This window comes from Monopterus albus, unplaced genomic scaffold, assembly GCF_001952655.1.
Source record: "Monopterus albus unplaced genomic scaffold, M_albus_1.0 scaffold209.1, whole genome shotgun sequence".
Lineage (NCBI taxonomy): Eukaryota > Metazoa > Chordata > Actinopteri > Synbranchiformes > Synbranchidae > Monopterus > Monopterus albus.
Window position 1 is genome coordinate 195,404 of NW_018128089.1, and position 18,673 is coordinate 214,076.

General features: G+C 40.1%; 1 protein-coding gene across 1 annotated transcript in view; it reads right to left on the reverse strand.

Moving 5' to 3' along the window:
• ror2 (receptor tyrosine kinase-like orphan receptor 2) overlaps window positions 1-18,667 on the reverse strand; it is a 29,929-nt gene extending 11,262 nt beyond the window's left edge. Inside the window, exon 1 of the mRNA XM_020618665.1 lies at window positions 18,631-18,667. Within this exon, the coding sequence (XP_020474321.1) occupies window positions 18,631-18,664 (34 nt within the window). The 5' untranslated portion in view covers window positions 18,665-18,667. The remainder of the gene's footprint in view (window positions 1-18,630) is intronic.
• Between the last annotated feature and the right edge of the window lie 6 nt (window positions 18,668-18,673).

Consider the following 18,673-nt stretch of genomic DNA (forward strand, 5'->3'; position numbering starts at 1 on the left):
AATTTATGTTATACTGTAGATACAGAATAGCATAGCAGTGTAGTATATGTGAGGAGTATGTGTAACGGATGCTCTGGCTCTTCTGTTTGATATGGCTTGACACTCCCTGGGCTCCTAGGACTCAGTCAAAAGTAACTGTATTTTCAATCTCAAGTCCCAGCAATCAGCTTTCCAAACTTAACTGCATCAGAAGGCACCAATGTCATACATGTACAAGATACAATCAGCTCCACCACAGGTCAATATCAATAATGACAGGAAATGAAAATAAAAAGGTTTATTTATACAAAGATGTTATGTATTGGTTCAGGTCTACAAAATAAACATTGGGTGTGCAGCTGGTTCATAAAGTGGTGTATATCTGAGCCCAGCTTGGCTACATAAACACTGCGTATTTATAGAAAAACTGTTGGATTACATTGCTTATTTAAACCATTCAGATGCTGAGTTTTAATGGTATATACTATATCCAGAAACATTCCCTTTGTAGTAATGATTTTTCAGTGTCTGTGATTCCTTTGAACATTTTGACTCTCCCTGAGAATTTATCAGGATCTGGTGCGTGCAAGGGGACACAATGTATGGCTTGTGTTTTACTTCAACTTGACTTGGCCTTCCCTATGATAAAGAGCATGTGCTTGACAGATGTGGGTGGTGGAAGAAATTGGTGGAAATTGGACAGCAGTGAACAAAACCAAAGAGCATTCCTTTCAGTGGCCACTCCTTCTTCTATAGATTGGAGTTTAATCCAGCAATAGATGTAAGCAGATATGGAGACAAATATCCTTAAAGCTACAATCAGGATTAATTCACAATCTACCTAGCACTAGCAAGAGAGACTAGAACAGGGGTCCCCGATATGTTGATCGTGATCGACTGGTCGATCGCAAAGGTAGTGTTGGTAGATCATGTGTCAATATGATCAGCTTAGTTAATGTTTTCAAAGAAAAAATGCAACACCTCTGCTCAAAGCTGCAGCGCCATTTTTGGGGGAACTTTCAAAACCTCGGATCAGAACTGGAGACACAATGGAAGGCGTGTGCGCAACTTGACATTGCGCACAACACAGAGCAGATTGACAGTTGTCGGTCAGAGTTTGACAAAGGTTTTCAAGACTTTGTAAGTCAGACTTGCAAATAAATACTGCAATGACAGTGATGCAGAGATGTAACTCTGTCCACCATGTCTACAGTGAGAGCAGTTGATCATGCATAACCTCTTTATTTTGTAGTCACACCCAGTGTGACCTTTAGAAAAAAAGTCAGTCACGTCTTAAATAAATTTGGTCGCAAAATGCGACTGATCACTCGTAGTCTGGAGCCCTGCAGTTACTGCCATCAGAGGGCAGTCTGAGCAAAGGCACCACCAGTCACTGTTTGCTGTCAACAGCTCAGTTTCTGGGTGGCCCCTGCCAGCTGTATCCTCTACAAGGCTAATGCTAGCTGCTTCCTCAGCCTCAGTCTCCACTAGATCTCTTCAGCTGTATATTCTGGCTTGAACAAATATACTGGCCATCTATCTGAGTCAGAAAAAAGTATCCTCGTCCATAACATCCTCTGCACTCATATTAAAAGGTGCCATTTTCCTTACTGGAAAATCTGTCACCTCCACTCCTCCCTCTCCCTGCTCACTCAGCTCCACCCCGCCCATCCTGAATGCCAAACCATGGTCACACAGCCACAGTTAAGTGAAATTCACCCAGTTAGGGGACACTATAAATCAGTTTGTGAACATCAGCAGAGAAATAAGACCGTGTCCTGCACGTTCACAAAAAAGTTTTGTGAAGCCATTTTGCACAGTCACCTCACAAAAAACACTTAACCAATCCAGTATTTCTATCATATATAGGACACATGCAGTTTGATGAGGAGGAGCGTGTGCTGGCAAAATACTCTTTTTAACGTTCTTTTCATTACCTACTTCAGTAAATAAACAAAGCTTATTCTTAAATTGTCAAAACAAATTTTAGAACTTGCCTTTTAAAAAGTTATTCCACTTGTTCCGCTTCCACCACTTATAAATTTAGCAACTTTATCTGTACTTGGTCAACCACATAGCAAATGACCACAACCACATATCTACACTGAGGCAGAAATGACATTTCACCTCGGTGCTGCACCACAGATCACCAAATTGATAATCAATTTGATACAATATCATATCATATGATACCATATTCAGTGACAGTTAATGAAAAATATCAAATTTAGAGTGTTGAAAAAGCCTCAGTCTTAACCTGTCTGGAGTACTGAGTGTGTCTAAATTACCGTGAGCACTCATGGACACCTTCCCTCTTTGTAGTTTTTTTTTTTTATGATTTCTCTCAAATTATTGGTCCTAAACACATCAATCAGACTTATTTTGGCCCATAAGACCCTCTCCCAGAGATGAAGCCAGCAATCATGCCTGTGTGTGCATCTATTACTGCAACCAATGAGTCTATGTTAGGGACTACCACAGTGGAGAGCTCCCCCAAGAACTACCTACCCTCACTAGCTTCTTTTCTGTTTGCATTCCCACTGACAGTAGGAACGGTAGGAAGTAAAAGCTGGCTGACTGTTAGAGATTAGCCAATAAGATCACAATGGTTAACACAAGGCAACATTAAATTACCAGTAAGTATTTCCTCTATATGTTGCTAATGCTAATTATAAAAGGAGCCACTAACCCTCTGCAGAGCCTTCTGTTGGTGGGCTGCAGCTCCCCACACTGTTGGTGATGGCTATTAACTGCTATTGTTTAAAAAAAATGACAGATGCGCTGTAGTCAAAGTACACATAGAATGTCACTCATGGTTCCTATTGTGCTTTGAGAGTACCTGCCCTGACCTAGGAGCTAAAAGAGTCCTTCAAACAGCATTCTAAGAACCATTATTTTTCCCAGTTACTGTGATGTGGACACACAAAAAAGGGGGTACTTATCAGTCTATTAACTATGAAGACATTCCTCTGGTCCAAAAGTACCTCTTGAGTCCACTTCCTTTTAGTACCAGTTTTCAAACTGTCATTTTGAAGGTTTCTGTTCATGCTCTTCCTTGGGCCATTTTGTGCCCACCAGAGTTAGCAGCGAGAGTGGTGCTTATACCTGTATGTTTTAGTTACTACTGGTATCTGAGCTTACAGAAATTCTCTGTGGACATTTTGTGTGAGTTTTAGGATTCTGCAATTGTGTCCCATTTTGAGATCCACCAGCCAACTTATGTTCTTTTGGTTAATAAAGTTCCCTTACAAGTACATCCTGCTTGTCTGATCTGCATTTGGGTTCTTGAACAAAGAGCTGAATCCAGCATCCAGAGCTGAATAAGACAGCTAGCTGCTGCATGCCGACAACATTCTGCCTTCACTATGAAAGGACCCTTTGAGAGCTGAGAGGTCAGGCCACAGCTCCATCTACTGAGGTTTTGACTGAGGGCCTTCTGGCACACCTCAACTTTCCTTCCTTCACTTTTTGAGTGTGTCTCTGTGTGTGTGTCCTCCTACCTCTCGGTTCTCTGACTTTCGTCTGTGTTATGCCCCATCCTCCACCCAGCGACATTTTCTGGTCTCACTTCCAATATTTCTTAGAGTTTTCAGCAAGGGTCAGTTTAACAGTTCACAGAGCATGCTGAAGTTATGTAAACATTTCTTGAATGAAGAGCTACCGTGGAGGCAGAACTGATGTTGCTGGCTGAGTTAAATCTCACTGGATGGAAGCAAAGAACCACAAAGAATAAAAGGAGAACAACATGACTGAAAACTCAACTATAGCTTCTTTTCCCTCCAAGAAAGTGGTTAATGAAGTATTTTAAAGATGCAAGCAACAGAGTAGTGATTTCTCACACAACTTTACCCCATTAAAGCTGCAAGAAAGCTGCTTTAATGGGGTAAGCAGAAAGAATACCAATCAACATCCCTTTGTAAATTCATCCTCTCTGTCAACTCTCTCCATCTGCTGAAGACCATGCCCATGTTACTGGTGTGAATGAAAGTAGACTAATTTGAGACTGCCACATTTCATTTCCTTAGATGTTTAGCATTACAACTGTATATGGTCTTTTAATTATTAAACCTCTATTAGCTTGCGTTTGTATATGTTGCGTTGTGTATCTTTATTCATTTTAAAGTGCTTTTACTTCTCTTCCTGCTCTGAATCATCGACACAACCGCCTGCATTCTATCTGTTAACCTGGCACTTGACCTTCTGTGGTGCAGACCCAGCACATGGTCTCAGCGTAGCTGGAGGGGCACACATTGTCTCGCCAGTTTAAACAAGTCAATTCCTGGTTAACCTCCCTCCTTTAGGTATCCAATTCAGACCACACTGTGTGCCTCTTCTGTCTCTCTTCCCCTGGTCAGCCTCTCAGTTTTCTGTCATGGGAGTTATTCAGAGTCTTCTCAATTACAGAGGTAAGTGCTGTCTTAGAAAAAACCCATACTGCTGTTTCAAGGCTGTATATCAATGGGTTCATTGCTTAAATACATCCCTGCATTTTTTTTCATATTGTAATTATAGGTTTCACACATATGGTGTCAATAAGAAATGTTCTTTCACCTTCACCTTTTGTCAGAAATGGGTACTCGAGTTGGTGCCTTGCACTTGAGTTGCACTTGAGTTCCACGATGTGGCACAATACACTTAGTTGTCAGTTTATTACTCTGTATGTTGTTTCAAATATAACCGTTACAACTGCTACTACTACAGTTTATACTCTTTAGCATACCTGACCTTCTTCTTGTGTACCAAAATGTTTCACAAGCTTGCGGTACTCTTTTCTGCATTGTACATGGGCTCATTATAGATGAGCTGTGTCCTGCCTGGACAGCAAACAACAGCATACAACTGCAGCAGGGGGCACAGACATGAAGCTGCAGTCAGAATGGCCTGTTTAGAAGCTTTCTACCAGATAAAGTGTAGGAGCCTGGGAGGGGGTTGCTCCACCAAAAGAGACCTGAGTTCCACAGAAGCAACAAACATTCATGTTTGGATGGTCAAAAATAATCATAATTAGCTTTGTTATATCAAACTAAAAACAAAACTTAAGACACCCCTCTTGTTCATGTCCTTTACCTCTTCTCCCAGGACACAGTTGTTGTTTTAAAACTAAACTAGCAATCTTCAAATATTTTTCAGTCAAAAACATCACCCAAAACTTATCTTAATGGAGAGTTGTTGTCAAAGGCTTCTGTGACCCAGACTCATCCAACAATGGCAGCAGTGCAGAAATATTCCTTTCTAAAGCTTTTTGACCAGGATAATACTCTTTAACCAATCAGAGAAAGGCACTATCAGGAATGGGAGCTCACAGATGTCAGTCAATACACGAGTATGTATTGACATTGTTATGACTGACTCACAGGCGAGCTACTGATGTCAGTGTTAGCTGAGACAGCTACATCAAGAAGAAGGACAAGACAAGATAGTTTTGAAGAGAAGGAAGAAAAGAAACCAACAACACTGGATTTAGATCATAAAGTTACATCAGCACAGCTTTCAGCCGATGGACAGAGTTGACAGAGAAGGATTTGCCAGCCTACAGTGATTTGACATTCTGCTTGACTGGCTCAACTATTGTGAATTGCTTTTTAGTTTTATTTTATTCAAACCATTACCCTTTTTGCTTGTAGCTAAATCATGCCAGAATGTAGCTACTATTCATTATAATAATCAGTGTGCGGACACTGTCCAGAGTGTATATGTAAAAATCACTCAATTATGCTGTCATTTGGCCATTTAATAAGCTTTAAACACATAAATCTGTGCCTCCAACTGGACTCCCTGGATTCAATTTCATTATCTCACAAAGCACATTAAATAACACCTCCCCTCTAATGCAGCCCCCTGCATTTTATAACACAGCACAAATATCTATGCAAATACAGCCTTACAGTTGGGAAGGGTTACAAAGTAATCTCAGTGACTTTAAATAATCACCAGTACATAGTTAGAACGTGCCTACTTTCCTTAGAAAGCAATACCCAGCTAAGATGACTCCAAAGGCAAAACGCAGAATGCTCTGTGAAATAAATAAAAGCTAACCCCAGAGTAACAAATTAAGGTTTAAAGGAATGATGGTTAATATCTTATATTCATGACTTTCTATCCTTTCATATGTAAATCATGGTGCATGGTTGCAAGGAGTATACTAGGACACCAAAATGCTCTCCAAAATAAATAAGTAAATAAAATTTGTGCACTTGAAGTCAATGATCACCCTGGCACTCCACAAATCTACTACTAATAAAATACCGTATAGAACAAGCTGAAGCGCAGTAAATGTTGGGTGGGGAAACAGGACAATGACCCTAAACACTGAAGTAAATCTACTACAGAATGACTTCAAACGGAATCCACCTTTTGGGGTGGCCCAGCCAGAGCCAAGACCTTAACCCAGTCAAAATACTTAGGATGACCTCCTGAGAGCTGTTCACACAATGTATTCTATGCCTGAGCTGAAGCAGACCTATAAAAATGAATGGTACAAAATCCCTCCTCACCACTGTGTATGTCTGAGCCTCCTTTGAGATTATTACTACCAGAGGACGTTCAACCAGTTATTAAATTCAAGGACTCACTTAAGTTTTTCCTCCAGCACTGTTAATATTTTCTGGGAGTGTTCAATAGTTCAGTGCTTTCTTTCTGACCTAATGATGGCATCGTGGCACCGTCTGGTTTGTCAGATGGTATCATTTGCCTGCAATGGAATTTCCCCTTTACTAGCTGTGATGCTATCTTCCTAGCCATCATCATCAAAGCAACTTACATGGGATAACTCCTTCCCTCCACTAAGTTAAATCAACACTAACCATCTCATAAAGACCAGGCACATCTGGTTAAATATTTGGCCATTTGGAGGCTCAAAGACAAGACAAGAAATGTGACTAAGAAGGTTGTGATTCATTTTATTCACTCTGATAAGTGTGCATACCAAGCTAGGTCTGTGGTAAACTAGGTCAGCTGTGAAAAAAAAGGGACACACATAAAACAAAGCCCTAGCGCCAATTGTTTGTCTTTCTCCAAACAAGCTCTAATTCACTCATTCCTTCATCAAAACAAGCTGAGGGTAGAGCAAGGACACGGAGCTGAAACTTGTTATGCAGCAGAATGTTACACAGATCTAGTCGTGAACAAGTGAGAAAACTTTCCTCCTGTTTTCTTCAAAACTCCCATCTCAGAGCTGTGCAACAAAGCTTCTGCAAGAGAAGGAGGGACAGGCTATTACTCTGACAAGCCTGTTGTTAACATATTTTCACAGACCCATGGCAGACTGTAAGTGCCAGTCACCACTTACAGAGGACTTTGAGTATGTTTTACTCATCTACAGAGGGAAGATGTAACAAAGAACAAATATTTCATTATTGTACTTAAGTAGATTTTTCAGGTATTTGTGCTCTACTTGAGTATTTATTTTTACTTTTACTCCCCACATTAACACATATTTGTACTTTCTACTTCTTACATTTTCAAATCAGGCTCATTACTTTTAGTTTTTATACATTTGAGGGGAATTACGGATTATTTTACATAGTACTTACTGCAAAATGTGCACACCACTGCACTGGGTGACATGTTCCTTGTTTACAGTCTGCTAGCTTCTCGAGCTTCTACACATGCGCAGCTGAGGGTTGCTTTACTTTAGACACTGTATAAGGTTTATTTGAAGCTGCTGGGGCAACATATACACTGGTCTGGTGTTTCATAATAAAGGAACATGTCACCCAGTGCAGCGATGTGTTTCACTGATGTGTTTTTAATCATTTCTGAACAACAATGGAGGTCTATGGCACCGATCAATAAGCTGATCCAGGTTGAAGACTGACAGCCATTAACTGAGTAGAGACAGTTCACTATTAGTTTTAGTCTCTGTATGTTGAAAAGACTATAGACTATAAGTGGCAGAGTTCTTTCTCCCCAGTAACATTTTCCACTTCCTCTGGCGGGAGCTTAATTAGACCTGAAATGCGTTCTCATTAGTTAATGTTAATTTTGGTTTATTTTTATTTTATTTGAAGTTGAAATGGTTTAATAATAATCTTGGACATTAATATGATGTGAGGCTCAGTTAGGTTTATACATTGACAACTGGTAGAAATGTCTTTCGAAGGACCAATTTTTACTTTTATACTTTGAGTATATTTCAGAACCTGTACTTTTACTCAAGTAAAGAGTCTAAATCAGTACTTTTTCTTTTCCAGAGTATTATTCACAGGTATCTGTACTTCATCTTGAGTAACGAATGTGTGTACTTTCGCCACCTCTGCCCATCTGTATTGGTGTGGTGTAGTGATATTCCTCAGCTTGCACAGGGTAATGAACACCTAGTGACACTTGTGTGATGGGTATCATTTTGTACAAATACAAAATGATCCACAGCTAATGCTCCGGATAAGGGGCAGCATCAGCAGTACTGTGGATGTTGTACCAGACCATTGTGGTGAAGAAGGAGCTGAGCCAAAAGGCAAAGCTCTCAATTTACCAGTCAGTCTACACTCACAAGCTGTGAGTAGTGACTGAAAGGATAACATCATGAGACAGGGTGAGGAGCTTGGACATCCAGAAGGGACTCGGAGTAGAACTGCTGCTCCTTAACACTGAAAGGAGCCAGTTGAGGTGGTTCAGGCATCTTATCAGGATGTCTCCTTTTGGAGGTCTTCCAGGTAGACTGGAGAGATTATATACTGTATATGTCATCTGGCCTGGGAACACCTCGAAATCCCGCCAGAGGAGGTGGAAAATGTTACTGGGGAGAAAGAACTCTGCCACTTATCTTGGATAAGCGGAAGAAAATGGATGGATGGCTGAGAAAAGCTGAGCAGCTACTGTACATGAGCAATCCCAACATAACCATTACAGTAGTTAATTATTGAGCTGGTAAATGCATGAATTGCCTTTTCAAAGTCATTGAATAATAGAAAGTGCTTAACCATTGCTAATAATCTCAGATGAAAATATTTCACTTTGACCACAGAACTGACCTGTTTGCCTATCTCAAGAGCGCTATCAAATAACACCCCCAAGTTTTATACCTGAGGTTTCAGATACGCAGCCACTGGGCCAAGGTCACTGTTACAAAAACCACTGGGACTTCCAAACAACACTCACAATTGTGTGGCATTCCAATATATAAATACCAGAAATTAAATATGGCACAGTAAAAATAAAAATAAGAAACAATTGAGAGTGTTTGATTAACTTTACTTCTAATATCACTTGTTGACAAACTGAATAGAGAACGCTGGGCAAAATCCATGTATCTCCATATTTGGTGATCTTTATGCTTTAATGAAAGGCTTTACTAAATTCTATAATATAAGTTAATCACTACCAGGCTGAACAAACTGTCATTTTCTTTGTTTCCTAAAAGGTCTACATTGGGAGGACAAAAGATTTTGAGGAATTTGCTTTAATACTGAATAATCCAGAGCTGAAGACAAACTGTGCAGAGCTGCCTGTTTGGGAGTGACCCTGTTTCTATTAATTGAGTTAAGGAAGAATGTATGAGGGATCTAGAATCAAATATACATAAATGCAAAAACCCCTTCTGAAGACAGTTACGCAAGTAGAGAAGTATGCACTATAAAACATTAGAACACATCCTGGGACACTTTAAACGAATAATTATAAACAGACTCAACAGCACTGCCTGTGGCTCCACATATCTTATAATCCAAACAAAGACCTGGCACAAGTTAGAGTTGAACAAAATGAAAAACATCCACAGTCAACAAAAGAAAAACTTTTCTGTTTTCTCCACTAAATGTTCTTGATTGATAAGTGTTGCGACAATATGTGAACAAAGTTAGATGCAAACTGCCTAGCAAATTCTTAAGTGTTTCAGCTGACCTTTGAACTCTGAGTGTATGTGAAAGGCTTGGAGGGGGTGGTGCTGGCTCCGTCTTAGCAGACTTTACAGTTCCTGAGGTGATCCAGCCAGCATCCTTACCAAATAGCTGGTAAAACCTCCTAACATAAAGATCCCCAACTCAGTGAAGGGAGTGTGCTCTATGACGTTTTGCCTACTATAGACTAAAATTTCCTGCCGTGTTCTACCTTTTTAACTCCCCACACACTATGGCCTCTTTTACACAGCAGGCATAGTGACACACCTGTGTTTTTTAGATACCAGCATGCTGGTATTAGAATGATATCCAGCATGATATACGTATAACCATGCATGTAACATATACGTCAAACACAAAGCATACCGGTAATATTGTTGTTTCCACCTCAGCCTCTGCAAAGGGACAAGTGATTTTGTGGGTTGTGGGAAGAGGTGTGTGAAGTTTGATGAATTGTTATTTCTGCAAAGTGCTGCTGAGGGATTTAAATTTTAATGTTGCTTTCAATAAAAATGATCTGTGATCATAATAATTAACATGTTGTACACTATGCACAACAACTTTGGGTCTGAATCATGTCATAAATGTGCAGAAGGAGCAAAAATCCATCCCTACTGTGCTCATCTGTCACTGTAATGGTTGCGCCAACTTTACTACCTGTCATGGTGAAATAAAGGAGGGTCAGCATTGACCCCCCCATACCTGCTTGGTATCTTTTTATACAGAATCCTGTGGCACAAACTTGGTGCAATAATCCTGACTTGAACAGGCAGTGTAAAAGGGCCTTAAAATAGGGACACTGGTGAAAAATCTGCTCCAGTAAGAAGTCATTCCTCAATTAAATGTCCCTCCCTAAACATCCAGGAACAATAACACCATCCAGAAAGCACCAGGGGCAGCTGTAACTCTTCACAAACACAAACACAATTTTATAGTCCAAAGGAGGTACTGACAGGAGACCACCACAGAGTGTTATACCCAGGTATGAAATAAATACACTGTGTGTTTATCAAACACCTAATAACCAAAAACACAGTGGTGTGTTTTGGTTCAAAATATGAACCAAAAAGACAAGGGTTATCAGTAACAAAATGCTAAAATGTGCTTTTAGTTGACAGTATGCTTGTTAAAAGTTTGAACAGCTTTTTAAAACTCCACTTCACCCTCACCTTTCCAGTGTCAAAGGTTAATCTGGACTCATACTGCTTCTTCTACTACAAATAGCTGTAGACCTCATCTGTTGTTATTAGCTGCAGTAATTTGCAGCATATGTTAAATGATGGCTCTGTGGTTTCTTTTCACAATAAAATCAAGTCCATCTAAGACATGAATGCATGTTGTGGCCACAGTGTCTTTAATGCAGCAACATTGGCACATGTAGATTAAAATCTAGATCTATGATTACTTAAACAACTGATCAGTGATCAACAAGAAAACAGGAATTTATACCAAAAGCCAACAAACAATCTTAAACAAGTAACAGTATGTTTACAGAGTTCATCTTGTCTGCAAGCCGATCTGCACTAAGCTTCGTCCATGGGAATGTCTGGCATCACTCTAATTAGTCCCAGATCCAGAATTAAAATTAGTACCAGGCCCAAGACACACAGTGCTGTATGTCTCCTGACAGTCTTTTTCCTCTGTGTTGTCACCTCACAGCAACAAGTCAACAAATACCTTTCTGCATAAAGGAAAGAATGCATCTACAGCACTATAAATCAGTGTTTTCCAGCCTCTCAGTCATTTCATCCCTCAACATATGACATCTGACTATTAAATATTGGTATAGGATATTAAAAACCACTTGGGCTGTATTTTATTTGAACTTGGTACAAGTTCCTGTGATGCCTCCACAAATGCAATATACAGTGTAGACTAATTTTGTAGCTAAAATAGGCCACAGTATGCTGGTAAATAACAAAGCTTAGCAAAGCTTACATTATTTGTGAACAGGCCTGTGAACTTCTATACCCAATTGCCCAGGGTTTCCTGGTTTGAACTCAGCTTTGTTTAAATTGGTCTTACTCCCTTAAAACCAATCCAAAATACTTACTTGCTTATCTTTAAACCCACCACTATGTAAACACAAATGTCAAACTAACACAGGACTGACTGAGAACGTTATATTCACTATCACATTGAATGAAGGTTTTATTGCATACTTTTATAATAGTCCACAAGGTTGTAAGGAGCATAATACTGAAATGGTCATAAAAATAGGTTAACAGTGAAGAAACACAATGGTGGAGGTCCCTTCAAGTCTCCTATTCACTTCTTCTTTGTAGCCAGTTCAAAGAAATACAGGATAAGGCGCTGCATAGACAACATACTAGAACGCCCTACAGTAAGTCATGAACAAAATGGATTATGATAAATAGATTGCACTTTTGGAGCTGCACAAAAATTCAGGTCATGCAAAACCAAAAACTTTTATACAATACTGAAATGCAGAATTTGTAAACAATCTTAATAGGACTACCATCTAAAGAGGGATCCGTGGACTCACAGATGTCCAAGTTGCTGGACAAACTTCTTTTTTGGCTAGAGAATGCATGCTAATTAATTGGGTTTCTTAAAACCTCTTACCCAGCTGTGTAGAAAAATTCTTAATAGTTCTTCTGTTGGGAAGAACCAAAGTAAAGGGAAACAACAGTAGGGTTATGGATAGATGGCAGGCAGACCCCGCCGTATCAACTGACTCAATTGACTTAATCCAAAAGGGGAGGGGCACATTGGAGTAAAAGATCACAGATGGTTCCTCATATTAAGATGATATATACATGTATATATACATTCATCATCCCAATATGAGGGACCTTTATGTTCATTTCATAGCTCAGGTTTTTCCTCTTCCTCTTTTTTTTAAATCTGGTTTGGTTAGAAATGGACCTTTCCTTATTACTGTGTTCCTTGGCCAGGCCCATGGTCAGCAGGGAGATATAGTTTGTAATATTTTTATGCAAATAATAATAAAAACTGTGATTTTTACTTCAAGTCATTATCCAACACTGTTAAATGAACATATGTGAGTATCACAGGATGTAGAATTTTGTATGCAGATATATTTAAAAATGGGAAGCTATCACAACTTTCTGAGATTTTACAGACCAACTGGTTTATTAATTAACTGAAAAATTAGGAAATTAATAATAAAAATACTTATTAATTGCAGACCCATCTGTGTCACAAGCCACTTGAAATTCTACATTACACTCACTGAAAACCTTTCCTTTAATGTGGTACTGTTGCTGGGCAGCGTCTATCCACAAAAGCCAACTACAGGATAAAGGCATTTCCCAAATAAAGTTTTCACATAGAATTACAGCATAGAAGGACAAGTTCCTTGCTCTAAAAAGTCAGGGAAAGCTTATGGCCCTCCCCCACAAGTCCACAAACTCCAGATTAATGGACTGACCTCTGGCCCTTCTGGCTTGTTCAGTGCTGCTACACGCTGCTTCACTTCTCAGCTAGATAGTTGCAGGGTATACTCAAGGTAAACCTGGGTTTATCAGGGTAGATGGTGAGGGCAATAAAACTGGAAAAAGCTTGCACTCTGTGTGCAATACACTAGTTAATCAACACATTTTGTTTGTCAGTTACATCTGGGCCTGACCTGCAGCTAAATAACAATGCCATTAGTTCATACAATACCATAAACTAAAGACAGCTTCCACCCCACAGTGTCAGATGTATTGATTAAACTGCAATTTCATTGGCTGACACCTGATTACAACAGCAGGAACTGCTTATATACAGTAACTGGTTACATACACAAATGGTTTCCAGTGCAGGACACCATGCTCTACGCAACCTTCCACTATGATTTGCATATAGTAGACTCATGAACAGAGATGTTACCCACTGTACTCTGGGCTGCCTTATTACCCTACTGAGCACTTTGGTGTCATTTTATTTCTGGTGACTGTTCTGGAGTCAGCTCATGGCCCACTTCTATGGGAGAGTGGCTACAGTACGAAATCATCTCATTTATAGACAGCTTGTCTAACTGTGGACCAGCTTACACAAAAACTTGGACACTTGGGACTCAAAACGTCTCTCTGCAACTGGGTGCTGAACTTCCTAACAGGGGGGCCACAAAATGTGTTGGTCGGCAGCAACACCTCCAAGACCATCACGCTGAGCACAGGGGCTACACAGGGGTGTGTGCTCAGCCCATTGCTCTTGAGATTGTTGTGGACCTTCAGGAGAAAACCTCTAAAGCATCCCCCACTGACCATCGATGGTGCTGTTGTGGAGAGAGTGAGCAGTACCAAGTTCCTGGGGGTGTACATCTCTGAGGACCTCTCCTGGACCAACACCACCACATCACTGGTCAAGAAAGCTCAAACATGCCTCTACTTCCTCCGCAAACTGAGGAGAGCGCCCTACCCCCCATCATGTGCTCTTTCTACCAGGGCACCATTGAGAGCGTCATCACCGGCTGCATCACTGTATGGTACAGAGCCCATCCTGCCTCCTGCAGAAGGACCCTGCAACGCATAGTGAAAACAGCCAGCAAGATCATCGGTGCCCCTCTGCCTTCCCTTACAGACATCTTCAACACCCGCCTCACCCGCAGAGCCATCAGCATTGCTGATGACACCTCCCACCCCACACACTCCCACTTCAGACTCCTGCCTTCAGGGAGAAGGTATCAGTCTTCAGGCCCACTACATCAGACTTACAAACAGCTTCATCCACCAGGCTGTGAGGATGCTGAACGCTGTCCATTATCTTCCCCCCTCTGCCCCTGGACCGTAACCCACTACAGAACATAAAAAGACCACCCCTGCAGTTTGCACAAACTCAGTACATTTTCCCTTTTTGTTATATTACAGGTAAATCTGCTGCTGACTGTTTTTTACCATCATATCTGCTGCTGTTGGTCATTTGCACTACTGTCCATGTACATTTCATAAGCTATTATTCATCCCATCCCATCAACGCCCCTGGTGATGCTGACCACCTGACAATCTTCTTGTTATTATTTGCACTACTGTCACTGTTTGCACATGGCTTTGAGTTTCTTCATAGCCTATTAGGTTGTACCATCTAGTTTATCCTGATTACTTGAATTCAGTTTTCATATTCTGTTTATTCTACTTTTATTCAATTTTAGTTTCTTAAATGGTAATGGCATTCAACATTATGTGAGAGGGAAACAGTATTTCGATTTTTCTGTACGTCCTGCACATATAGTGAATTGACAATAACAATCTTTGATCTTGATCTTGAATGTGTATCTAACTCTTTATAACACAAGCCTTATGCAAATTTAAAAATCATGATCATAAGTATTCTGAGATCAAATTTTTGTGAGTGGTTTTAATTAGTCAAAGAAACTTTAACCCACACTTCCAATCTTGTTTAATGCTAAAAGTGTTCATATATAAAATCACATGTGCAACAACATTTTGCAACTTATACTTTCACAAAGTGAGATTTTGTAACTTTTACACATTTAACAAATGCAGTAAATAAAGACATCTCTCTGTATGTTTCAGCATTAATGGAGACTCATATAGCATATTCCTTTTTTGAAAATAATTTCACATGGGCATTTCTGTTAGCCCATATGAAACTCATTATAGTTAATAAATTGAATTAATTAATAACAACAGGTTGTTGGAAAACATCCCTTAATAATATGACAACGATTTGAGCCATATTACAAAGTTGGGAGTGTGTAAAATCTAAATTAAAACTGATAACAGTGATGTGTAAATCCTGTGTCCTGTGTTACATTGAAAACAATACAGCAGCAAATTATTTAATGTTATGATACCTCAGCAATTTTATTCTTTGTTCCAAATAAACACTCACTTCAGTTCTGATGCAACACATTCTACACAAAGTTGGGACATTGAAGCATTTACCACGGTGTTGCCGTTCCTTCTCACAACACTTAAGACATTTAGGGACTGAGGACACCAAGTGATTATTAAATGTGTCAGGTGTCATTTTGTCCCATTCTTCCTGCAAACAAGTCTTAAGGTGCACAACAGTCCTGGGTCTGCATTGATACAATTTGCATTTCAAAATGCACCACCCATTCTCTACTGGGGACAGGTGAGGACTGCAGGCAGGCCAGTCCAGCACTCACACCCTTTTCCTCCACTCCCAGACCTTGGTAATGTGCACTATGAGGTTTTGTATTGTCTTGTTGAAATATGCATGGGTGTCCCTGGAAAAGATGTCGTCTTGAAGGCAACATATGTTGCTCCATCATCTCTCTGTATGTTTCAGCATTAATGGAGCCATCACAGAAGTGTAAGTGACCTTTGCCAAGGGCACTGACACAGCCCCAGACCATGACAGACATGGTATTTCAGTTCATGTATTTTTGCCTTATTAAACGTTTATTTGATTTATAAACATTGACATTTAGAAACTGATCCCTACTGATTAGTTCAAAACATTCACTTTACCTGTTTCATATTTCTTTAAATGGGTGGTAGTAGTTCTTATTATTGAATGTTTGATACGGTTCCACTGTTTCACCACAAGGAGGCAGTCTCATACACCAGTTATTTTATATTTTTTGTAAATAAGATCTAACAGAACATAAGTCAATTATATCTGGTTGTTTTTTTACATGATCAAGCCAGTGCTAGAAAAGAGGAATAAAGTATTCTGTAGCTGGTCATACGTTGTCAATGAATTTTAATTGTATTGTGATTGAATGGAATCGTACACACTATATCATGCATTGAATTGTATAGAGAAAAATTCACATCATCCCATCCCTTTTGACTCTCACCATGGCTGGACTGACATTTGGAGTCAGACCAGTGATAAAATGTTACTGCTTCATTTCCCCACATTATTGATGAATCTTCATCTCATACATCTGGAATTCAGAGGTGTTAAACTCCTCTATACTATTGACCTTTTATTTTTTTTTGTACCGCTAATGTTATAAAGCTATTATCTCAGAGTCCACCCTCTTTTTCATCTACATCCTCCTGCAATGACTGGTTTGCGTAAACTAACAGTCTGGATGGGCCTTTTTCTCTTTGGTCTGGAGCACATGGCGTCTATTCCTTCCAATAATGAAATACTGATTGGTCTGACCACAGTACACGTTTCCACTGTGTGATGGTCCATCCCAGATGCCTCTGAACCCAGAGAAGTCGACTTCTGGACACTGTTGACATAGGGCTTCCTTTTGGCACAGTACAGTTTTAAGCAGCATTTATGGATGTAACTACGTATTGTAGTGGCTGACACAGGTGTGTCAAAGTCATCCTGACCCCGTGTGGTTATATTGCTTATAGAAGAGTGATGACTCTTGATGCAGTGGCGGCTGAGGGGTGAGGGATCAGAGACCACGATCATCCAGCTTAGGTTTGGACCTTTACACACTGAAATCCCTGCAGACTCCTTGAATCTTTTAGGTTTCGCACCATAGAGGGTGACATATCCTAATCCTTCCTATCTTTCTCTGAGGAACATTGTTTTTAAACATTTTAATAATTTTATCACACATACAGTATGTTGGCAAACTGGTGGTCCTCAGGCCGTCTTTGCTCGTAAAGGGCTCGGCCTTTCCTGGATACCACTTCTGTACCACATCATGATACAGTCATCTGTTGACATCACCTGTTTCAAATGGAATCAGCATTTCCATTGTTTTACCTCATTACTGGCCCTGAAATGCAGCCAACCCAACTTTGTTTGGAACGTGTTGCAGGAGTCAGAATTGAAGTGTTTATTTTGACCAAAGAATAAAACTCATGAGGTATCACATCAAATAATGTGCTGCTGTGTTGTTTTCACTGTAATACAGGACACGGATAATTCAATTCACTAATTTCAGTTTTAATTTTGACTTTATATACCTTCCCTGATGTTTTTCTTATTTGTGGTTGTATTCAGATTGTAAGTTTTGGGACTTCTAGATGCTGGTCTAAACTATGAATTTATCATGGAATGTCCCATGCAGAAAATGATGGACACGTTTACTGATGTATGAATATTAAACCCCTTAAAGCACAGCCCTCTGCACTGCTGCTAATCATTTAGCCTGCGCCCCACCCCCATGGCCCTTTCACTTCATACCAAATGGTAAGCCCTCGGAGCCAAAGCCGAAAACAGGAAACCTTTACAGCTCTCACCCCCCGCTGGGGGAGTAAATGAATTAGTATGACTGACAAAGACGTGAGATCACCTCGAGCTATGCATTCAATTAACATGACAACTACACAGTGGCCATTTGAGCTTGACACGCAAGAACCTTTTTTTATCCAGACTGGGAGCTGTAAGGAACACATGTCAACAAGCCGAAGGAGGACAAAGACTGTTTAAGGTGGTCAGAGAAACTTAATGGGGGTGGTGGTGGTGGAGGGGGATGGGGGTGCGCCCCCTTTTCCCTTAAAACCATAAAACGTGTCGTGAAATGTGCACGAGACAAACTCATTTAAGGGATAAAAAGACAAAGTATAAAATCTTAAATATAAGCTGAAAAGGAGGCTGTTTCTCAGTGTGGCTCAGATGTTTGGGACCATCTCTCAGAGAAACAATAGTGGGCCCTTAACGCTGATGAGAGATGGAGTCTCCCAACTTTTTACTTTAACGGCAACAAGAACATTTCAAGAGAAAACTCTGTTGCTACCCATCTATTGCTTAAGCTCATCTCCACGCACGAAAACACGAGCGCGCCAGAAGCGCTTTCCCAAGTTTCACAGAATGTGAAGGGACGTGATGCAAAGTCTGCAGTAACTTGACTATGAATAAAATGTCTGCTTGAAGACTGGACTACATCTTGTGCGGTGCAGCAGGACTCGATAGGCTAAGATGTATGAGAGAGACTTACCGTCACATCTCAGATGTAGAAACATGAAAAGCATCCAGAGCCA